This window comes from Spinacia oleracea, chromosome 2 (assembly GCF_020520425.1).
Source record: "Spinacia oleracea cultivar Varoflay chromosome 2, BTI_SOV_V1, whole genome shotgun sequence".
Taxonomy (NCBI): Eukaryota; Viridiplantae; Streptophyta; class Magnoliopsida; order Caryophyllales; family Amaranthaceae; genus Spinacia; species Spinacia oleracea.
Genome location: NC_079488.1, coordinates 64,641,569 through 64,666,469, shown reverse-complemented (window position 1 = coordinate 64,666,469; position 24,901 = coordinate 64,641,569). Strand labels below are relative to the sequence as shown.

The 24,901-nt window shown below is 36.5% G+C and overlaps 2 protein-coding genes across 4 annotated transcripts; both read right to left on the bottom strand.

Annotated features, from left to right (window-relative positions):
• Window positions 1–7,544: 7,544 nt before the first annotated feature.
• LOC130467472 (U4/U6 small nuclear ribonucleoprotein PRP4-like protein) lies at window positions 7,545–9,216 on the bottom strand. Its single transcript, XM_056835981.1, has 5 exons — window positions 9,106–9,216; window positions 8,902–9,009; window positions 8,197–8,733; window positions 7,915–8,112; window positions 7,545–7,826 (listed from the first exon to the last, which is right to left on the bottom strand). Exons 1-5 carry the CDS (start codon window positions 9,214–9,216, stop codon window positions 7,716–7,718), a joined length of 1,065 nt encoding a protein of 354 aa, XP_056691959.1. The 3' UTR covers window positions 7,545–7,715.
• Window positions 9,217–11,264: 2,048 nt separating this feature from the next.
• Window positions 11,265–20,712, bottom strand: LOC110778383 (cadmium/zinc-transporting ATPase HMA3). Of its 3 annotated transcripts, none has more exons than XM_056836907.1 (10): window positions 20,541–20,712; window positions 19,676–19,967; window positions 15,467–15,724; window positions 15,146–15,243; window positions 14,735–14,990; window positions 14,503–14,640; window positions 13,998–14,325; window positions 13,681–13,883; window positions 13,361–13,572; window positions 11,265–13,060 (listed from the first exon to the last, which is right to left on the bottom strand). In XM_056836907.1, the coding sequence occupies exons 2-10, from the start codon at window positions 19,905–19,907 to the stop codon at window positions 11,525–11,527; spliced, it is 3,261 nt and encodes a 1,086-aa protein (XP_056692885.1). In that variant the 5' UTR covers window positions 19,908–19,967; window positions 20,541–20,712; the 3' UTR covers window positions 11,265–11,524. The 3 variants fall into 3 exon arrangements, with proteins under 3 accessions (XP_056692885.1, XP_056692886.1, XP_056692888.1); XM_056836908.1 differs by having other exon boundaries at window positions 19,676–19,976; window positions 20,542–20,670; XM_056836910.1 differs by having other exon boundaries at window positions 19,676–19,972; window positions 20,541–20,557.
• Window positions 20,713–24,901: the final 4,189 nt, after the last annotated feature.

The window sequence follows — 24,901 nt, the reverse complement described above, 5'->3', positions numbered from 1 at the left end:
TCCTACTAGGACTCTAATTAAACAAACTTTATCTATTAGGATTAGATTTAATCATATTACGAATCGCGGTAGCCTTAGGATTCCGAGTAACACACACGAGTGGCGCACAAGCACCGCACACCCGCACGCAGGCCTTGCGGCCCACGCCGAGCGCACAGCGCAATGCCTACTGTCGCAGCCTTGTCCGCGCGCGTGCCCAAGCTTCGGCTGGGCCTGGCTTTTGCGCTGGGCCTGGTCGTATGCTTGGCGTGTGGTTGTTGCGCTTGGCTTGCTGGGCGATGGCCCGGCTTCGTGCTAGGCCTTCGTCTGGCAGGCCTCGTCCGATGCTAATTCGGTGAGATCAAGTGAGCTGAATGCCTGGATAGAGGCCGCTTCAGTTCAAGTGGAATTAATTATATTAATCCACAGCTTACTCTTGACTGAACCCGTAGGGTCACACAAATAGTACGTAAACGGATCAAGTATTTAATGGAATTAAATACTCCATCTATGGATATTCGGAATCGACGGATCTTGGTTTCAGTGGGAGCTGTGATCGTCACAGGCAAGAAATGAATACTCCGGAAATGATGATATTACCGGGAAACGAAAATATGGATCGTATCGGAAATATAAATATTATCCAAGTCGTAGATGTTGCCGGAAACGGAAACATGGTACGTATCGGAAAATATTATCGGAAATAGAAATATTGCCGGAATCGGAAATATTGCCGGAAACGGAAATATTGTCAGAATCGGAAATATTATCGGAATCGGAAAATAATTCCGGAAACGGAAATATTGTCAGAATCGGAAATATTATTGGAATCGGAAAATAATTCCGGAAACGGAAATATTAAATATTTGTTCGAAACGGAAATTGATTCCGGAATCGGAAATATTAAATACTATTCGTATCGGAAATGAATTCCGGAACCGGGAATTTAATCGGAAGCGTATCGTACGAATAAACATCGGACGAGCTTGCTAGACGCAAGGCCTAGCACGAAGCTAGGCCCAACGCCTAGCAAAGCCCGCGCGCGACCAAAGCAAGCAAAGCCCAAACGCGAGAGCAAGGCCAGCAGGCGCGCGCCCCTCGTGGGCTGCGAGCACTTGCTGGGCCTAGGCTCAGCGCGCGCGCGCGCGCACGGCGCCCCTCGTGGGCTGCTGCGCCTGCGTGAGTGTTTGTGCTTGCGTACGAAACCTTGATCGGTTAGGATTCGTATAAGATTGATTCCCTAAGTCTACTAGATAAATTAAGTGATTGAATTTTAGATTAATTCAGATTCACTAAATCGTTTCCTAGTAGGATTCTAATATCCGATACCCATGCCCTATAAATAGGTGATCAATGCTCACAATTTATATCGAGAATTCAAGTATTCAAAGTGATTTTTGAGAGCAAAAATTCAGTCATACAATTGCCTATATGTGCCGAAAATTCTAAGTACCTTAAGGGCGATCCTAGTTGGTCAAGCTTAAGGCGGATCCGGACGTGCTGTGGACTATCTACGGAGGGACGACACTTGGAGTCCTAAAGACTTGTTCTTGTTCGGTTCGGGCGCAGCTAGGGAAGGCACGCAACAAAGAGTATGCATCTAAACTATGCTAAATGATTATGTGTAAATAATATGCTTTCCTGGCTTTATGGTTTTTCCGCATGATTTATGAATTGTCATATGTATCATAACCTAACATACATTTCTTTCATGAAACTAGTGTGGTCCTGCAGACACGATAATTTTGAGAAAGATAGTTCATATATTGGCTTTTGGTGGATGAACAAAATACCGAAATCCTGAAGAAAAATATTATTCTCACATTCAACTAGGTAAACATTCCCAGAAGTGAATGAGAAATTGTATGACTAAAGACAGTGAAGATAATCTCAATAGTCATGATCGAGTATGTGAAAGTAAAATATAGTATAATCATGGGTGAATAAATGAGTACAAATGTAATTTCAAAATACATATATACACACCAGAAGTGAGATTGTAAATGATGAAAAGCAATTGAAAGTTAATGATGAGAAAATACAAATTTTATATTTTTGGTTGGTTGCAGAGGAAAAATGAACAAATGTTTGGCCCATTACACCAAAGCATCTTGTTGAGCTTTATTAACACCCATCAACGGAGAATAAATTGTAGATAAACATGGTGTATGAAGATATTGAAAGAATAAGTCTAGTAGACATTGTAGCGCGCTCTCCGAACTAAATTTATACAGAAATACATGCAAGGATTAGGGGGAGATAGCTTTCAACATAATAAAATTAGTAGTATATGATCAAGATTATAATTCAATTATCTTGAATTTGGTACAAATATGAAATATGTGTTCATATTTTACTCGCTTTATGAGCATGAGTACAAGCATACATTCTGGAGAAGATACTTTTGATATGTACCAAAATTGTAATGGATACTCCTGAAGAGTACCATCTATCTTCCATAAGTTTTGTTTAGATTGTCTTGCCGTTAAAATTGAGACACCAGTTTGTGTCGTTATATCACATCACAATATGTTCAAATTATAGTATTTTATAACTACAGTGATCACTTTGAGAAGATAACCAGCAGTTATCGAATGAAATATTTTATATGACATTATATACGCATGATGTGATAATCCAGGCCATCCGGGTTTAAGAACACCCGTTATGAGAATTTGAAAATTCTTATCAAATAAAATTTTATGTGCTGACACTCCCTCATATGTTGTATATATATTAAAAGGCATGACAAAATGATGAGGTTGAGTTGTATTTCAATCGAATAGTTATAATGAATCGATTGAGAAAATAAATACAAGAGATATTAATGATTTTGAAAAAAAAAATTGTATAATGATAGGTGATTTTGAAGTTCACCATAATAGTAAGTGACCTGAAGTTCACCAGAATGATAGTAGCTGACTTGAAGATCACCAATAAGTTTACAAGTATTTTGTGATTGATTTAAGTATCATAAATAAGCATCATAAATCTCTTGATCGGGGCAATCATACGTCAGCACGAAAAGAGAAAATATGAAGAAAACAACTGCATATTATATCTACTCCCCAGAATCAATGTTGATCTCCAGAAGAGAACAAAAGTATGTAATATTAATCAAAATACACGTTGAAAAGTGTATTATTTAGTTGGTGAAATTTTTTATGCCCCATAACATATTGAAAATATTTTCCCAACTTAGGGGGAGACGAGCAAGAATAAGTTGGCAAAATTGAAAGATAATAAATTGATCCCCATATGAGTAAGTGTACATGCCAACTTTATGTCCTCGAAGTATGTATGGACATAAATATCTATGACTTAATAATGTTAAGTTTTACAATGTCTAGAGACATAAAGTTGTATGATAGTCATAGTGCTCGATGTTACGTATAGTAAGTGTTGAGAAATATATATCTTGCCAACATTTATTTAAATCTCTACACCTGAAGTGTAGATTATATATACGGTTCCAACATAGTGATTATATGAAAATGATGGCAAGATAATGCAGTTGATTATATTTTTGAAAATAAAGATAACACTATTAATTATATAGTGTATGAAAAACCCTTGAAGTGGTATAGATATCTGAAAAATAATAGATGGCCCGTGAGAAAAAATGAATGGTACCTATTGAATAAATATTCAGATATCATTGATGAATAGCATGCAAAATATATGTTGAAGAATTTTGATGATACCGGTAGATGATGGAACCGAAATATAATGCATATGCGAGAAATAATGGATTTTGAATAGGGGATCGTAAATCTATGTCTATTTCGATGTAGACATCATTATAATGATCAAATGAGCTCATGGACCCGAAGTCCAACAAGTTATGGATTTGGAATATCCACGCTGTACAGTGTTTTGCATTTGAGTCATGCATTCATATACATGTGTAGTTAATAGGTAAATGCATCATTTATCATACATTTAGGGTTTTATGTTTTTTCATAGTATGATTTTTATATCCAGTTATAATTTCATATTACATATTTCAAAACTATTATTATGTCGTATATGAATATGCATCCAAAGAATGGTGAGATAGATTTGCAACTTCATGAAAAATTTATAAGTGGAGATTCTTACTCCATTGGCTTAATAGTTGTGAAAGAAGTATATATATAATGTTGATTTAATAGCATGTTATGAATCATGCAAATAAGAAGAGTTCCTGAAGAACTATACATGATGTTCTTAAACATATAGCCTTTCAAGTTTTGCACATGAATATACAACATTGATAAGATATTATCAAAACTCTAAAAGAGTGTTTTGTAATGTTGTCTCAACCAGTAGTTTGAGTACTTGAAATTTATGAAATATGTAGTTTGAGTACTTGAAATTTATGAAATACGCATATTAATTTATTCATGAAAGAATTATTGTACAACTATGAATCATCTTAAAATTTAAGATAAATGTATGTAGTGTCCTTCCAATTGATATTATTTTATGGTCCAGAAGAACCATAAATAAGATTATTAGATATATTACACCTCCAAGTTGGACAATTATATTGTTATTTATCCTGTATTGCCATGAAAATATATGACCAAAGAAAGTTTAATCATTATTGATCGAAAACTACCATTTATGACCTCCAGAAGAAGGTATATATGTTCAATATGTATGGATAAGTTTTGCAATATCATGTATAAGAAAATATATTCATCTCAGGTGAATCTAAAGTATTATTATATTATACATCGGGAAACTCGAAAACAAACGTATCGAATGAGATAGAGAAAAACACAAGATCTTGCAGGTAATGTTTTCAAAGATTTGGTGATACAGATATTCACTCACTAGTAGAAAAAACCCTTGTTGCAGCGGGCTTTTAGACCCCTGTTGCAGCGTACATCGTATGCTGCAACTGGGGGGCCTGCAACAAGTATTGACTTGTTGCAGCGTACAATGTACGCTGCGAAAAGTACTTTTTTGCAGCGTACATTTGCATGTACGCTGCAACAAGTGTGTAAAATTAGGCAAAAATTAAGACTTGTTGCAGCGTACAAAATGATGTACGCTGCAACAGACTGGTTTGTTGCAGCGGGCTTTTATTTGTACGCTGCAACAAACCAGTCTGTTGCAGCGTACATCATTTTGTTCGCTGCAACAAACCAGTCTGTTGCAGCGTACATCATTTTGTACGCTGCAACAAGTCTTGATTTTTGCCTAATTTTACACACTTGTTGCAGCGAACAAGTATATGCCCCCTGCAACAAAGCTGTGCTTTTGGCGGGAAAATTTTAGTTTTATTTATCTATACCTAGGGTGTCTTGCACCAAATATAGGAACCTGTCAACAACAATAAATAAAATATCGTAACCTGTAGAACAAATATAAAAAATAATAACTGGTGTTTTGTATACATATATATATATCCCAAAACCAAAGTGCACGTACTACATTCAAATATACGTTCCAATTTCAATGTACGCATACATTTTAATGTAAACGATTGTTCTATAACAACTAAACCACCTCGATCAAGCGCGCTCAAGCCAATAGTAAATACTTGCGGGTAAAACACTTAGCCGGTTGCTCACGAACCACATCAATTTCCTCACTAGTATAGGCGCATTCCTCGGAGTGTAGACCTTTACAAAAACAGAAATTTCAACTAAGCATTAGATTAAATTCAAATTAAATATCACACTTTAACATTCAAGCAACTAATAACAATGTCCTAATAGTCTTGGAAACTTAAAGCTAAGCATATTAATCATGTAAAAGGTATAAAATGAATTCTTAGGTTATGTAGCTCAAATTTGGGAGCGAAAATGTCATTTTAGCCTAAATAAAACCTATAACGACCCAATGAGCCTTAAATGTGCGTAAATAGATTGGAATGAGTCTTAGAAAGTTAAAACTATGCATATTAAACATGTAAAAAGTTTAAAATGAGTCATTAGGTTCTTTAGTTCAAAGTTGGGAGCGAAAATGTCAATCCAGCCTAAATAAGACCTATAACGACCCAATGAACCTTAAATGTGCATAAATAGATTGGAACGAGTCTTGGAAACTTAAAGCTAAGTATATTAATCATTTAAAAGGTTTAAAATGAGTCCTTAGGTTCTTTATTTCAAATTTGGGAGAGAAAATGCTCATTTTAGCCTAAATATGGCCAATAACGACCAAACAAACCTTAAATGTGCATAAATAGATTGGAATAAGTCTTGGAAACTTCAAACTAAGCATATTAATCATGTAAAGGGTTTAAAATGAGTCTTTAGGTTCTTTAGTTCAAGATTAGGAGCGAAAATGTCTCATTTTAGCCTAAATATGACCTATAACGACCAAACAAGTCTCAAATGTGCATAATAGATCGGATTGATTTTTGAAAAGTTAAAAATAATCATATGAATCATGTAATAAGTTTGAAATTATTTTTTAGGTTTGTTAGTTCAAAGTTGGGAGCGAAAATGTCATATTAGCCTAAATATGACCTATAATGGCCAAACAAGTCTCAAATGTGCATAAATAGATTGGATTGAGTCTTGGAAATTTAAAACTAATCATATGAATCATGTAGTAAGTTCGAAATGAGTTCTTAGGTTCGTTAGTTCAAAGTTGGGAGCTTGGGAGCTAAAATGCCTCATTTTAGCCTAAACATGACCTATAACGACCAAACAAGTCTCAAATGTTCATAAATCGATTGGATTGAGTCTTGGAAACTTAAAAAAATCATATTAATCATGTAATAAGTTGGAAGTGAGTCCTTAGGTTCGTTAGTTCAAAGTTGTGAACGAAAACGTCATTTTAGCCTAAATATGACCTATAATGGCCAAACAAGTCTCAAACGTGCATAAATAGATTGGATTGAATCTTGGAAACATAAAAATAATCATATTAATCATGTAATAAGTTAACTCTATATATGTCATTTTAGCTCTATATATGACCTATAACAACCCAACGAACCTTAAATGTGCATAAATAGGTTCGAATGAGATTTAGAAACTTAAAACTATGCATATTAGTCATGTAACAAGAATCAAATGAGTCCTTAGGTTCTTTAGTTCAAAGTTGGGAGCGAAAATGTCATTTTAGCTCTATATATGACCTATAACGACCCAACGAGCCATAAATGTGCATAAATAGGTTCGAATGAGTTTTAGAAATTTAAAACTATGCATATTAGTCATGTAATAAGAATCAAATGAGTCCTTAGGTTCTTTAGTTCAAAGTTGGGAGCGAAAATGTCATTTTAGCTCTATATATGACCTATAACGACCCAACGAGCCATAAATGTGCATAAATAGGTTCGAATGAGTTTTAGAAACTTAAAACTATGCATATTAGTCATGTAATAATAATCAAATGAGTCCTTAGGTTCTTTAGTTCAAAGTTGGGAGCGAAAATGTCATTTTAGCTCAATATATGACCTATAACGACCCAACCATGCCACCTATTCCCTTGACACGCCGGATTTACTGTTTTCCCGGCGGATTTTGGTTGTTTAGGTAGTCAAATTTCAGATTTGTCGCTGGAGTGAGACTTAGTGAGAGAGGTGAGATCTTAGAGATAGGTTACCCATACAATATTTTATATCAAATTGCATTCACTTTATCTCTGTTGTTGAATGTAACGTATTTAAACAAATTCAGTTTTTGAGTGGCAACTTCCATAAACTTTACCATAATTCCATCCCAAGATGACAGTTATAAACTTGTAATGAGATGCTACTATAAGTTCCCATTTTGCACGCATCACTTTTACTACAGTTTACCAAGAGAAAAGATCTTACCTCCTGTGACATCTAAGGGTGTAACTCTTGCTTCATGTCCTGACAATGTCCTGATAAGCTTGAAGTCTCGAGATGACCATACCTGATGAAATATGGCAAAATGATACAAAACACTCCTTGTAACTTAACAAAACAGACTACTGAGAGTAATTGAGTGCCAAGTCTCATACCTTAACAGTTGTATCATATGAAGCAGTGACCAAATAATATCCCTCCTGAGGCTCAAATTTGACCTGTGAAATAAGCTTTGAATGGGCAGGAATTATGTACAATGACTTTTTCTTTCTCAAGTCCCAAATCCGACAAGTGTTATCCTCAGAACCAGTGGCCAAATGATAGCCATTAGGAGAGAAATCAACTCCATAAACCTGAGAGGAAAAAGAAAAAACCTGAGTCAACAATCAGAGTTAGCATCACAAAAATAAATGTTAATGACTAGAGAAGAAATTTACAGGTTTGATGTGGCCTTCCAAAGCAAGAATACTTCTCCCTGTTCGAAGATCCCAGACACGTGTAAGAGAATCCAGTCCACATGATGCTAACAATGATCCATCCGGATGGAAAGATATGGCATAAACACTCCTGCTATGGCCTTCTTGAAGAAGCAACTCAGCACCACTTTCGATATCCCACAAACGCCAAGTTTTGTCAAAACTTGTAGTGCCCAAGTACTTCCCAGATGGATGGAAGGCAATACGAGCTAGGCGGTCTAAATGACCTTCAAATGTTCTCAATAAAGTGCCATCTGTGTTCCACAACTTTGCAGTACGATCAGCTGAGGCAGTTGCTACATTGTCACTTACAGGAGAAAATGCAACATATACTCCATATCTTGGCAACCCCACTAACAGAGCTAAAGAAACAAAACAAGCAATAAACAGACCATTAGTACTCGCCTTCAAAAATGACAAACCAGTCTCATAATTTAGGGCAATGGCCCCGCAATCATGGCTAATTGAATGCACAGTTAAGCACCATGCTCTCCATATCTTGACAGATACAACAGATTAGTCAGCTCAATTGTCAATCTAACTCTCATAATTTATAAATCAAGTTGGACAAATCAACATACACGAATCTCATAATAGCATAACAGGAGACATAATCAGAAGATGGATCTAGTGTTGCTGGACTCAAAACACTCAATCCACCCCCACCCCCGCCCCGGCCCCGGCGAGAACAAAAACAAAAAAGACAAAGACAAAGACAAAGGAAATACACTGCATATCGTGTGCACATGAAGAAGTAAACAAACCACCAATCAGCTACCAAGCTCATCATACAACAAAACAGTAATCAAGAAATGCCAAAACAAACAAAAAATTGGTTGAATGAGATGTACTTACCTACCAAAATCTCACAGCTGGTTTCCCATATGAGGACTTTATACAGAACTTTTTTACATTCTGAGGTACTGACTTGATTGTTGTACGAACACGTCCGGATACATTATCCCCAAACTTTGGTTTCATTGAAGTGATCCATTCTCCATGATTTGTTTTAAACTCATACCTGATAGAGATTTTAGCAAGTCAGAATAATATACAAGAATCAAACCCCCACAAGTCCATAGATTCCAGTTAATAAAAGTTAAATCTATAGCAGCTAGACCGTCGAATAAGCAAACATCAGTATGCAATTTCATTGTAATTCAAAATAAAAAATACAAATTCCTTTCTCCTAAGAAGCCTGCGGGCATTAACAATCAGTATTACTTAAACACCTAAGTACCTAATCAAGTCCACATTTCAAGCTAGGACATAAAACATTATCGAGCTATAAGCTAACTTCGAAGGGAAGGCTCAAGGCTCAACAACAATAGATAATCTAGAATGGAAAAAGGCTAAATAAAGTTTGACAAAATGCTCAACCTAAAACAGGTAGAAGCAGCATTCGCTGCAGTTGCGTACCATTCTTCTCAAAAATGGATAACGCCAAATAAAAATTGGAATTTTCAACATACAGGTCTACCAGGAAATAGCAGCTTCAATCTTCCCCCATGAACAACTTGCCACAAAAAAAAAATTAATATAAATGAACAAACCCTAATTCTGAAAACGAAAATCAAGAGGGAAAGGGAAGAAAGTCACTTGCAGCGGCGAGGATTGACGGAGAAGAGGGTTCGCGAGCAACAATATCACTTGGAACCACCGGCCGAGGAAAGTAGCTTCGTTTTTCGAGCAAGGATGGACTTCATTGGTGGTTTTTCGAGCAGGGAAGGTGGTTTTTTGAGAAAGGGACCACCGGTGAGGAGGCGAGGAAACAGACCCTTGCTGGAGTACCACCGGCAACGGGAGAGACCCAGAGGCGACGGTGACTGGCGAGAACCACCAGCGACGGGCGAGATGCAGGGAACGCTGAGGGAAGAAGAAGGGAGTGGGCGCGTTTGAGATGAAATATTTGGTCTGAATTAACTTTGAAGCCGAAGAAAATTACTAACATGTTATTGCAGGGGGCTTTTACACGTATGCTGCAAAATAAAGGGGTTATTGCAGGGGGCTTTTACTTTGTACGCTGCAAAAAACTCTTTTGCAGAGGGCAATTAATTTGTACGCTGCAACAACCCTTTAAAGGGTTTGACCCGCGTTGACCTACTGGTTGTTGAAGCGTATTAATACATGTACGCTGCAACAAGGGGGCTGCAACAGGGGTTTTTTCTACTAGTGACTTCATCTGTTCAAGTAGAGAATTGAAGATTCAAGTTAAACTATGGAGAATCGAGTTTCAGGGAACTCCATGATGCTGCATTTGAAGAGCTACTCAACAATATTGGATTGATTGCACTTAAAGATCTCAAATATTGTATTCATCAGGGGGAGAAATACGCGTTGCACTCTTTTTCCCTTAACCAAGGTTTTGTCCCACTGGGTTTTCCTGGTAAGGTTTTTAACGAGGCAACATCTCAAGCGTATTATGAAAAATGATGTACTCTTTTTTCTTCACTAGGTTTTTATCCCACAGGGTTTTCCTAGTAAGGTTTTAACGAGGCATAACTTTCAATAATGGACATCCAAGGGGGAGTGTTATGAATATTATGTGGATGCCCATTATACCCCTAATATGTTTCCAGAATATTCTAGATCTTAGGGTTTATTGTTCCTCAAGCAAACCCTATTCTATTGTATGTATATATACCCTATTGTTCATGGAATAAGATACACATTTGTTCTCTCCCAAATTCTCCTCTTTCTCTGTATTTCACAACATATATATATATATATATATATATATATATATATATATATATATGTATGTATACATATATATATATACATATATATATATACATATATATATATATATATATATATATATATATATATTTTGGAAGATCGCGACTCAAATTTTTAGATATTGGAACTTCTAGGTGGTTCAATTCCTAGCATGGAGAGATTCGCTTACCTAATCCCCCTTCTAGCTTAGTTGGTTAAATGCTAAGGGTGCTTATCAAATGTTATTATATAGTATGTACATTGTTTGTCATTTGTAGCCCTCTCTACACCAAAGAAAAATAGAAGGGTCGTTGTAAGTAACAATGATTTCTAGACAGAGGGGGCAAGCTTTCTTTGTGAGCCCAACACACATATGAAAAACCAACACATAAATGTTGTGAATTACTCCGAGGCTAACTTCCCCAAAAAAAGCACCAATTTTTTTTTACCAGAAAATCAAGATTGTGTTTCATAGCTCTCACCCCACCCCTTCCACAGCAACATAAAAAAGAGAGGTTTCTTTTTTACCCCTTTTTACAGTAGTGCCAAAATATACATTGCATATGTTCTATTCAGTTACAATTTCTGTGAGTCCTCCGAAAGCAGGTCCAATATGACCCTGTGGACCACTGCAACACTCCTTCCTGAAGCTCTTACAACACGCCCCGACCTCCCTCTTTCTCAAACTGCTACACGCGTGCTTGGCCACCGCGTTAGCATGGCACGATCCATGTGATAAAACGCGGTGATGATGATGATGATGTGCTACCTGAATTTCATGGGCTGTCGAGCAATGTTCATGACTCGAGTGATTAGTCTTGATGGTAGAACTACACTTGCCAGGAGTTGTCTGGTCTTGTCCATGACATTTGACTTTGTTCCCATCTTCCTCACAACAAGGACTCTTATGTTCAATATGCTGATGATGATGATCATTTATCCCCGAGTGAGGATGATGCTCCTCTGTTCCTAAATGATCATGTTTTACACATGAGCTAGCCTGACTTTCAAGCAAGTCAAGGCAATCATCATCACCAGCGCACGCATTCCCTTGACAAGTAATAGAGCTATGTGGATCAATGGATTCAACCTCTGAAGCACATTCAGTAGAATGACAGTGTTTCTCATGGGTTTCATGGACATCTTCATGAGAATGACAGTGTTTCTCATGCGTATCATGGGTATGGGCATCAGAATGGCAGTGGTTCGCATTGGTATCATGGACATGGGCATCAGAATGACAGTGTTTCTCATGTGTGTCATGGACATGGGCATCAGAATGGCAGTGTTTCTCATTGGTATCATGGGCATCTGCATGAGAACGATGTTGATGAGTTGTCTGACAACATTCAGATATCTGATGTGCTCCAACAGTGTGATCCACATGGCTATCACTAGAATAGGATTTACTGCCAGTAGTTTGACAAGGAGTAGCGGAATGACTCTGAGAAGAACATCTTGTGGGCCCACATGACTTGGCATTAGCCGTCTGACAAGGAGCAGCCGAATGATTCTGAGAAGAACACTTTGAGGCGCATGACTTAGCCGGTTTAGTTGTGTGACAATGAGGCACTGCATTTTTGGAGCAACATTGCTGATTTGTTTTAGAGTGATGGTGCTTTGTCTTATGAGAATGACATGATGAGAACAGACCAAAGCACCTTCTACTTCCATGTGAATGTCCTGATCCCCGCAGAAGAAGCATGCTGTTGAGAATCACAATCAAGCATGTCGCGACATCAGCCAAAACAGCCAACCAGACGAGTGGACGGCCTGCAATGGCAAAAGCAATGACTCCTGCCTTTGTAATGATAGAGATAAATATGTTCTCAATCACTTTTCTGCGGGTTTTTCTTGCCAACTTAATAGCTTTTGGTATCTTCCTAATGTCATTCGACATGAGTATCACATGCCCCGTCTCTGTTGCAAGCGCTGAGCCTGAAACTCCCATCGAGATACCCACATCTGCAGTAGCTAATGCAGGGGCATCGTTTACACCATCTCCTACCATAGCTGTGATCCCGTCTTTCTTGTAGTCCTTTATAATTCTTGCCTTGTCCTCTGGAAGAAGTTCTGCGTGAACTGCATCTAAAGTCTTTCCAAGCTGCAATAAACATACACAGAATCCTTCTTATCAGCAAAATGATTACTTTCGTAAAATATGGTAGTTGCAGATTATGGAGTATGATTTTTTCCCGAGGCAACCCAAAATTAGGGGATGGAGAAAAGGTGGAGATAACAAAACTATGTGGACATTGTTTCAGTAACAACTAGATTAGGTCAATTATAATTTGACCATTATTTCTATAAAATATTTGAGTAACAAAGACACTTGTCATTCCTGGTGTCTGTTTTAGTATAATGTAATAGAATATTACTATGAGAGTTAGGTCCAGAAATGAACCTGCTCTTGTGCACACATCGCTGTAGACCGGCTATCTCCAGTAAGCAAAGCAGTCCTTATGCCCATTGATTTTAGTTCTCTGATTGCTTCAGCAGCTCCAGATCGACAGTCGTCTGAGAGACTGAAAGTCCCAATAAGAGATCCTCTAGAGTAAACATATCCACAAGTTCGTGCCTCCTTTATATGATCATCACTATCAACAACAGTTGAAGCTAAAAATAGTTTCAAAAGAAGAGATTCAATCAGAAAATCCAAGAAATAAAGAGTTTTACAACATACTCCGTTTCTGATTAGGAACAGATATAGTAGCAGCTGTTTACCTACTGTACAATTGGCCCTTTGGCCTAGCTTCTGGTTTCCAATGTAGATCTCCCTTCCATCAATTCTCCCGAAAACCCCTTCTCCTGGGAAATTCTGAAAGTCTTCCACATTTTCAGGCTTTGGTTCAATGCCTTGGGGACGTCCATAATCAGCTAGCACGGTTGCTATAGGATGGCTTGACTTGCTTTCGATGCTTGCTACCCTTCAACAATCAATAACCCGCTCTTTTTTAATGATCAAAACTAAGCTTCATATTCTGTAAAGGCTAACTTAAGTAGTAATGAATATCAGACATGAATGTCACAGCTTAATTTACCAGTATATTAGAGTTGTCAGAGAAACATCGTCAGAAAGTGAACGGAAGTCCTTGAGGGTGAATTCACCTCTAGTTATAGTTCCAGTCTTATCGAAGGCGATGTGTTTGATTTTCGCAAGAATTTCAAGATAGTCTCCTCCTTTTATCAGAAGCCCTGAAGTAGCTGCTCTTGAAAGTGCACAAAAGGTTGCAACTGGTGTCGAAAGGATAAGTCCACAAGGACATGCACTTACCAAAACTACTAATGCTAAGTGAAACCAATGCTGCTTGTTATGCAGTTTCATTGCAAGAGGAACTACTGCTACACCAGCTGATATTAAAACAACACCTGCAATGCATACCCAAAAAACAACATTGTCATGACTCGTGATTAATAATACTCCGTACTTGAAAATAATACTCACCGATTCTGACAGCAATTAAAACATTTTTAAGCAGTAAACATCAGTTTTGATTTGTTGAAAAACAGTTTTACTAGGAAAACAAATCTGTACAAAAATCTTACCTGGTGTATAATACTTGGCACATCTATCAATTAACCTCTGAACACTAGATTTATTGTTTTGAGCTTCTTCCACTAGCCTTGCCATTTTTGCGACTGCACAATCCTCGGCAAGGGCAGTTGTTTGTACACTGACATAACCTGATATTGTCAATTCAAAATGTTATCAGCAGAAAAAAAAAATGTGTGCATGAAATAATTTCTCAATATAAGGGAAAAGGTTCAAAAAAATTACCGTTTACATTAACAGTTCCAGCCCAAACGGTGGAATCCTTTTGTTTGGGAACAGGATAGGACTCCCCAGTTAGAGTCTTCTCGTCTACTTCACAAGTTCCTTCCACAACTATTCCATCAATGGGTATAAGTTCACCTGCCTTAACAGCCAGAATGGTGTTTAGCTTAACATCTTTCACATTTACAACTTCTCCTGTTTCTGCTATAGTTGCTTGTTGAGGTGTCATGCTCAAAAGTGATGACATAACCGCGGTTGCCTGAGACATAGCAAATTTACTGTTAACTCAGTTCATAAATCATAGGCACATGAGGTTGACATAGCATGTTTATACCAATTTTTCACAAGTAAATCTGTACTCAAGGAAGCAGCAGAAACAATTACGAAACAGGAAATGATAGAGGGTTAGAAAACCTTTTGACTGGCCCTTGATTCGAGCCACTCCGCAATGGTGAAAAGAAAAACTATAGTGCCAGCTTCGGTGTAATCTCTCATCACAAGTGTGCCTACCACTGTCATAAAACATGTTTGACATTATGTTAGAGAGAAAGAAAAAAGACTAGTGAATCCCTTCCACCATTTCAGAAAAATTGTACATTTTTACTTCAAAATCTAGTAAATGGGTACTTGTATACACATAATAAGTTTCAGACGGAAAAAACAGAATAGATGATCAATCTGACACCAAGCAGTGACATAATAACAAGAAAAGAATATATCCACAATCAGAAATACCTGCAATGAGCATCAGAATGTTGACGTCAAGGGTGAAATTTCTAACTGCAATAACGCCCCTCAGTAGAATAGGCCAGACGCCAACAGCAACCGCTGCAACTGCTAGCCATTGGAAAGGGTGGTATACATACTTGAGAAATGATAGTGCCAGCAGCAACCCCGAAAAAATAACATATGGGCTAGGCCATTTTCCCCTGTAGCTAGCTTTCCCTATTACCCTTACATTTGCTTCTAACCGAGCTTGATTCAACGCCTTCACTGTTGTAACAATTCAATGCATATATGTTATGAAAATAAATAACCTCCCAAATTGTAAAAAGGGGCAACTAAAATCTTAAAAATCTTAAAAATCCTTAAGAAATACTGTTTATTTTGTTTGTACACTGGTAGAACGCATCATAGATTAAGAACCGCAGTACAAAATAAAATCTTACTTTAATCCAAATATCCAATATACTTCATATTACATCGTTCTCTTAAAAGGCTTTTATGTTCCTAGTGAGTAATTGTTGCATGGTACTACTCTGAACCAATGTACCCTCCAAAATCCCAATGCAAAGTGGTTGACAAATTACAAAAATTATTGCGAGGGGTGGAAGCATTGGCGGAGCCACGATTTTAAAGTTGGGGTGTCACCAATTAACAAAATTATACTGTAAAGTGAAAGAAAACTAGCAGGAACAACAAGTTTCTATAGTTCTTGTTTTTATCTGGAGTGTCGGTGGACCACTCATTATCCAATGTGGCTTCTCCACTAGCGGGAAGCAATAATCCGCAACCATACAATGATTATCGATTTTCTTACTCCAGTTTCTTATCAACAAATTATTCAATACCCAATAAGTTGGTTAACTTGCAATCAATATTTCTTTTTCTTTTTTTTTGGTGCAAAGAAAATCGCAACTCACAAGGGCAATGATGAAGACCAGATTCAATCAGTAACCCTCTGCCCATCCCAAGACTTTAACAAACAAAGATAGTTGACATCCACGTACACATTCAATACCCAATAAGTTGGTTAACTTGCAATCGATATTTCTTTTTTTCTTTTTGGTGCAAATAAAATCGCAACTCTCAAGGGCAATGATGAAGACCAGATTCAATCAGTAACCCTCTGCCCACCCCAAGACTTTAACAAACAAAGCCAGTTGACATCCACGTACACATTCAATAGGAAATATGAGGTTTGTGAGGCAGAACATTGTCCTCTAGAGCTAGCTAGTGCGAGGACAGTCATGCAGTCACTCAAAACAAACACGACAAAATTAAAACCTCTTTTTTAGCTTTAATGGAGTTTGGCACGCATCATCTTTCATCATGAAGTCAGTATCTTTTTTAAGGTATGAAAAAGCTAATAATGGAGTATTATCATATCATAGCTACTTTATTTATAATGATTGGTTACAATTAATTCAATTTACATCTCATGAATGATTCACGATTTCACTCCCTTCTTAACTTACTGATCCAACTAATTAGTTCAATGTACCATTTTGAGCCGAAAGCGTTATTCTGAAAGGGTGCCGTGTTGAACCTCTGTTTGGTTCGACTGAATTTAATATAATTAACTTATAAGAACTTATTAAATTATCTGAACTTATCTGAACTTAATTTTGCAAAAATTGGTTAAAATAAATCAAAATAAGTTGAAACAAAGAGAGCCGAAGCCGAAGAAAAGTGTTTCGGACATTGCAGTTAGATGAAGCAAATAGATCGGAATTCAGTTCATTTTCATTCGGTACGAGTTTTTTTTTTAATTCATTTGCCAAATCTTATTAAAGTACACTTTAATTTTAACGAATAGTTTCGTATCATCTACTACTCTACTAGACTACTAGTCAAAAGATGTCAAAATCTTATTAGAAATAATACTAATTATGCAAAATTTCATGAATTAACCAAAATCATGGATTCATGGTTGGCTTTGGCTAGAAGCAACATCTGCAATAAATCCCGCAGCTGATCAACGACCAACCACACTATTAAATGATGCGAAGGAGGTGTCGTACACTTGTACGACTTGTACCAGCATACAATTAGGGAAGTATATATATCGGACTCGGAGTACTAGTACTACACTGGGAGCGGAATTTCGGCATGCTGTGATGTACAGTACATCACAGGGCATTTAGTGTACCATTCATTAAAAAGAAAGTACCATTTCGTTAAACGGAGTACCATTACGATAAAAACATGTACCATTGAAATTCAATTTATTTACAAAAATGCCCCTGTAATGTGTTTTGAAACACATCACAGCATATGCCGAAATGACTTCCTCGTACTACACTACGGAATGTAGTTTTTAAACCAGATGGTTTGACCAAATACTTTGGTCCACTTTTTTTTGTTAAACATATGAACTGGTTTGATATAATTTATCAGTTAAGAATGAGTTGTAAGGGCAATATAAATTAAAAATAGAGGCGGGGGAATTCGAACCTGAGATCAATGGTAAGCAAATCTTCAATCGCAAAACCTTATTAGTATAAACAGGCTCGTTATGGTGCTTTGTTTAAAGTACACCATAGTTTCTAGGGTTATGTAAAATCGTCTTATATCATGCATATCACCTAAAAAGATTACCTCATTCCCTTCAAGAAAAAGATAATAATTTCGACTTTCATGGCAAAATCATACGTTGATTTGTTAAATTCATAATGTATTTGCTTAGTCCTTAATGTTTTCTCTATTAACCTCTTAGAAAATCATAAAAAAAATTGAAAAATTAAAAGAAGTTTGTCTTGTTTGTCGTAGTGAAAAAGAATAGGTCACATTTTTCGTGTCACACATGCATGCATGGGTTGTGAATGGTGACAGCAAATTAAACACAAACAAGGAATAAATGCTGTCTCTACAATACTATCTGTACGTGTTCGAACAATCCGAACCCATATATTTCATGCTTGATTTTATTTCGGTTTTGGACAACAAATTCAACTTCCATGTGTTTTCTCCATGCTTTCCGACTTTCCGTAATACTCGACACATCCAATTGTGGGATAGAAGATTTTATTTCAGAGAATATACATACATACATACATACAATGCAAAATATATTTTTGTGTCTTGTTAAGTAATTTTGTACCCTAAAATAATCATGTCATGAAAATGCGATACCTCAAATACTAACGGATATTTATGTCATAATTTTGTACTCCGTACATAATGATCCAATTAATTGATTAGGGATAGGGTATTATTTAGGAATGAAGGGAGTATGTCTCTAAGACTGAAATTTCTACATCTGATCGATTTTGTTTTGAAAATGTCCAAATTTTAAATTAAAATTTTTAAAATTATAAAACATAAATCAGATTTCCATCTTATTCTATTTTGCCTAAGTCGGTTTTGGCTACTTTTTAAAAGGCAGAAAAAAGAAAAGGAAGTGTGGTCAAACAATTTTCCACTTTTCTTTAGTGCACAAAAATCACACTGTTTCTACCATTTGATTTGTTTTATTTTCCAATTCAATTCAAAACTACTAAGGTGTAAAAAGTGTGATATATACGAGTATATAAACAGCGCAATTTTTTTAAATAAAAAGATAACGAAAGACGTACTAATTGTGTCTATACGTGACACCGTTTTGCAGTGAGTATTAGTGATAGACATTAAGTTTTAGAAGTATGAAGTAAGGATTACTCCGTAAAACATAAAAAATTAGTCAGTAAGGATTACTCGCCATTTAGCAATTCATATAAATTTATTTATTATCCAAAAAACTCATAAAAATCTATTTTAAAATATTTTATTAATGAATTTGACCGAATTATGGAAAAGGTAGCTATCACGAGACATTCCATGCAAGCTCTTCCATATTAACATTTGTATTTGTAGAGGATAATAAATGCCAAAAATGAATTTATGATAACAGCTATTCATTTTCTCACTTTCTTGTAACTTAACAAGTCCAATTTCACAACTACGAACTACTCCCTTTCCCGTAGTTTATGTTTTTCCTATTTTGACAGCTAATATTCTAATACTCCGTACACATCTTTTATCGTTAATATCTTTATTTTTTCTATTAAAAATATAAAATTTAATTATTTTAAAGTATCATTGGGTCGAATCAAACAAGACCCCAGACAGTTTGATTCACGAGTTGTTAAAACCTCGGTTTGACTCAACTCAACTCGACTCGTTAGCACCCAGCAACAAGAAATAACAGAATAAGAAGTAAGAACAGAAAAGAAGAGAACATACCGATTTGTTGTTGAGAGATGAGGAGATTATCATGGACAACAATGACAGTCCTAGACGGCACAATCACTGACACTTCAACAACACCTTCAAGTGGCTTCAAAATCTTTTCAATTAATGGGACTTCTGATGAACAACACAATCCCAGCACATCAAAGTAGCTTTTTTCCATGCTACTTCCTTTTTTTTCAACTTCATCACATTTCTTTCCTCCTCCTTTTGAAGATTTGTCCATTTTTTCACTTTGCTTTTTTTGATCAATTCTTTGCTGCTACAACAAGTAATCTTTCTAAACCTGTCCTTCAACACAAATTTCACATGTTAACCCCATCAAATCTGCATTTTTTTGGTAAGAAATGATCATGTATAAAGTTTTGATTTGTTTCAATTTTTGTTTTTGTTTTTGTTTTTTTTTTTATGAATTCACATTATGGGTATCCACCGCGCAACCAGTTTAGTCGGTTAAAATCTTGGCAGACAGGTAATTATCGTTTCCATCACCAAAAAGAAATGTAGAATTGGGGGTTATTTACAAAACTTGCTACTAGTTTAGTTGGTTAAAATTTTACTACATAGATAGTCATAATTCATATCACCAAAAAGATATTAGGGGTTATTAATAAAACTCCGATCAGTTTAGTTGGTTAAAGTTTTAGGGAAGGTAATCATTGTTTAACATCAAACAAAAAGAAATGCATAATTGGGGGTTAGTTACAAAACTGTACATGACAGTAGGTGTCAACTAACTTAGTTTGTTAAAGTCTGAACCTGACTCGAGATCAAACTCGATTCTACCTACATACATACATACCATATGAAAAGGGAAACTCAACAAAAGGAAGAAAAGAGGGAGAAGGTGAAAACTAACCTTGATTAAGAAAGGGGAGAATCACATAAAAATATGAAAGTTTTTGGAAGGAGGTGTATTAATAAGGAGAGAAGAGAGGGAGGGGAAGGTGGGGAAAGTAAGGAAGAAAACAGAGGAAAACAGGGGTGTTTTATATAAAGGGAGGGGGGAGGGAGTATAAGAAACGTGAGATGGCACAAGACGAGACGAAACCATTTTGCAAAGGCTATGCGTCATTTAAAGAAGATGGGGACCCTCCATCCTCCATCCTCCACCATAGCGGTTACTACTAAAAGTGTACTACTTTGCCTTCGATCTATAATATTAAGTCTTTTTCATTACACATTAGGAAATTAGTTGTCCTTAATTAGACTCTCTTGGTGCTATACTGTTACACATATAGAGCATTTTTAAGTACTCCCAATACTTGTATTTACAAGTAATTTTAAAAATATTTATGGGTATTATATGAAAATAGATAAATTAATGAGGGTAACAATAAAGAATTAGTGGTTACGTCTTAAAAAAAAAGGAAAGTGTTGCAAGTATCAAAAAACAACCGAAGACAGTTGTTGCAAGATTCAGAAACGGGAGTAGCAAGTGTCTAAATTGACTGCTAAGAGAGTTGCTTTAGTGCAGTGGAGGTCTCGGGTTTTAGGTTTGGATATGCAACAATGTTTGTCGCTAGAGCTTTCCTTCAATTGAAATCTGACCTTGCTCTAGTCGGAATTAGTGAGGGTCCTTAAAAAAATAGTTTGTGTTTAGAAGGCTCTGAAATTTCGGATGATTTACCATCAAAGTGTGCATGGGAGGACCTTTTCACCAAGGTTATTCGAGGCTCCACCCTTATATTGAAATTATATACTTCATAAGTTATACGACGTACAAGTGTTTATGTTAGACGACCCCATATCATATTAGGATTAAGACGTTGTTCTTGTTGAACTAGTTATACTAAAACGGAAAGTGTTATAAAAATTTATGACCTATTGACTAAATGAATTAGTTATACCTAAGTACGTTGTTCTTCTCGTGAGGAGGGCCTCCGAAGTTATTTTTATTACCTTATAAACAAAATTAAATTTTTTTGTTAGTGTTGGACGTAATAGTGTCATCTCGGAGTATTAGTGTTACTCTGTAATTCAATTACCCCGTAGTAACTACTACCCCCGTTTTTAAACGATCTTTACACTTTCCGTTTTAGTCCGTTTCATAATGTTTTTTACACTTTGCTTTATTCTAATTTTGAACATGATAATTTACTACCTTATCATTCTTACCCCACAATATTTACAAATTTCACTCATTTTCTCTTATTTTATTCATTTTTTCCTTACACCCACCCACTTTTTTACACATTTTTCTTACTTTATCCATATTTGATTAAATTCAACCAACTTTTCTATTTTTATCTTAATATTTGTGCAAATAATAACCATAAAGATTTTTATTAAACGGAGGTAGTAATAAGTACTAACATAATCTACTAACAAGGGAATATCAACACACCATACATGTGAGCCGGGGGTAATTGCAACAACTAAAAATCTAATTTGTAATCCAAGGTGTCGTTTGGTTCACATAGGAAGTAGAATTTCCCATAAAATGCAAATTCAAAGCAAATGGGTTCCTTAATTAAATTCATGGGAACTTTCTAGAGTTGTTTGGTTAATAATGTGGGAAGTAACTTCCCATGGGAATTTCTATTTACCTAATTCCCCCATTTTGTGGGAAATTGAAATTCCCATGAAGTTTCACTTCCCCCATTTCATAGTTTGCAATTCATAGGAATTTTAATTCCCACATTTTTGTGTGCCAATTGACCAAACAACACCCAAGAGTTCATTAACTAAATTCCTATGAAACCTGATTAGGGGTGTCAAATCAGATCAACGGATCGGATTTGGGTCGGACTCATCGGATTCGGGTTGAAACGGATCGGATTGGAACAGATTACTTTGGCTAACGGGTCGGATCGGATTGGATTGAAAAGTTAACGGATCGGATCGGGTCGTTTTTTTATGCACGGGTTCATATCGGATCAGATTGTAAACGGGTCGGATTGTAGTCGGGTTGGGTCGGATCGGATGGGATTGGAACATGACAGATTGTTAACGGGTTTAGCCGGACTTAATGGATTCGGATTCATATCGGACTGGATTAATCGGGTAACGGACTAACACGGGTCGGATTGAAACAGATTTAAACGTGTCGGGTCCATTTGGTTCCAAATTATATAATTATAGTATCGATGACTTAATTAGGAGACGAAAACGATAACTAACTTTAAAAAGTAATAAGAATTCAAAAGCAGTAATATAAGTTATTGAGTATATAGTATAAAACCTAATTTAATACTACATCCGTTCTTGAAAGTTCTTTATGCCTTAAATCTTCATCAATTACAAGTTTCATTTTTTTTTTTTGCAAGGTAAGATGAATAGCCCTACCGGCTCGAAACCCCGCACTGGTCAACCCGCCCGGGTTAGCAGGTTAGACACTTTGAGAGTGGGGGGAGTGATGAGGGGAACCCTCCCTCAAAGTGCCCCTAGTGGCCGGGGATTGAACCCTCCATCAATTACAAGTTTCATTTGAGAAGAGTATATAAAGGGAGAATGAAGTACAAGTACATCGTATAACTAATAGTCATACGCTTAATTGGTAGTGCAACATAATTAATGTTCTCTTATGGGTCGTGAATGGTTTAGGTTAAACGGGTTCAGAACGAAATTGGTTCGGATTAAACGGGTCATGGGTTGAAACGGTTCGGATTAAACGAGTCATGAGTTGAAACGGTTCGGATTAAAGGGATTTTTCTCGGGTTGGAACAGATTCGGGTTCAAACGGATCGGATCATAAACGGGTTTCGGATCGCTTCGGTTCGGATTAAACGGATTCTGATTGTCACGGATTGGTTTGTTATCGAATTCGGATCTTAAGCGAAACAATATTAACGGGTTGGGTCGGATTCGGGTTGAATATAATCAGAGATCGGATTACGGATCTTAGCTCGCGGATTCTAAACGGTTCGAATTTTAAACGGTAGGACAAACCCATCGAATTCACTGAATCGGATTGAGAATTGACATCCTAAACCTGATCTCTTTCTCTCACGCTCTCACTCCATTATGTCGTTTCCGTTTTCTTAAGCCCGGGAGATGGAGGTTACTCGTTAGTAGAGAACCAAACGAGGTAGTTGTTGCAATTGAATTAAATTATGGGATTGTGGGAGAAAGAGAAATGGAATCCAGCTACGAAATCAACTGAGTGGTGCTTAAATTGTGTACTTGCACCATATCTTTTGACAAATTTTATTTTGGTGGTTTTGGTTCCATTTTCACTTGTATTTTCTTAAAAGATTTTGGTGGTATTTTAGGAGTTTAATTTAATTAACTCTACTTTTAATTTGTTAATCAAATATTTTATCATCTCTATCATGATGGAACTTGTCATGTTCATTCATTCCATTTCAAGAAAGTAGTACCACATTTTCGTTGAGTTGCTCCTCCACTATGTACTAATTAGAGTTAATAGAGTTTATTAATATGATTTACCGGAATTGAAATCAGGGAGGAATGGATGCATACTCGGAATATGTCTCGTATCTTTAATCGCCTAAATTTTTTACTTAGTTGGGATCATCCCGGTATTTTGAGCCAAAAATATTTGATTTTTCGGATTGGGTTAAATTTTTAATTAAAATTTCAAGTCCAAATTCTTTAAAAATTGTGCAGGATCAAGTCAACCTGAAAATTATGTCCAAGACTAAGAATATTTTAGGACTGCATATAAAGATGGCTCTAGGTCGGGTTATGGCCCAACACGAGTGCACGACCCATCAAGAAAAAATTATGGCGTACACACAAGAGTGGTGGGTCGTTGGCTGGGTCGGGCCATTTTGTTTTGAAAAAGCAAGACATGGTACAACACGATATAAACATCTTAAATTTAGTGAAATTAGGTTTAGGAACAAAAGCCCGACACGAGAGCAGATGAACTTGGATGGAGTCTAGACCATTCTTGGAAACTTTTGATACAACCCGGGCTTAACATGGGTTGGGTTCATTCATTTCAGGCCCTAGACATGTGGACACGAAACACGATTCGACCGGGCCACAACCAGCTGCGGCTGCGGCTGCGGCATATGTTTAAGTCTAGTTTGTTTTTATTTTTTAAGTATTGTGTAAGTAGAATTGAACATTTTTATCCCGCAATTTGCGTCTCATTTGTATTTGTACGGTTGTACCATACGTCCATACACGTATGCAAATACGAAATACTCGTGAAACGGGAAACAACGACTGCGCACAAATGGCAAAATTTTGACACCTCAAGGAGTCAAGAATAGTCGTTCTTTGACCTTTAAACTATACTCCTACACC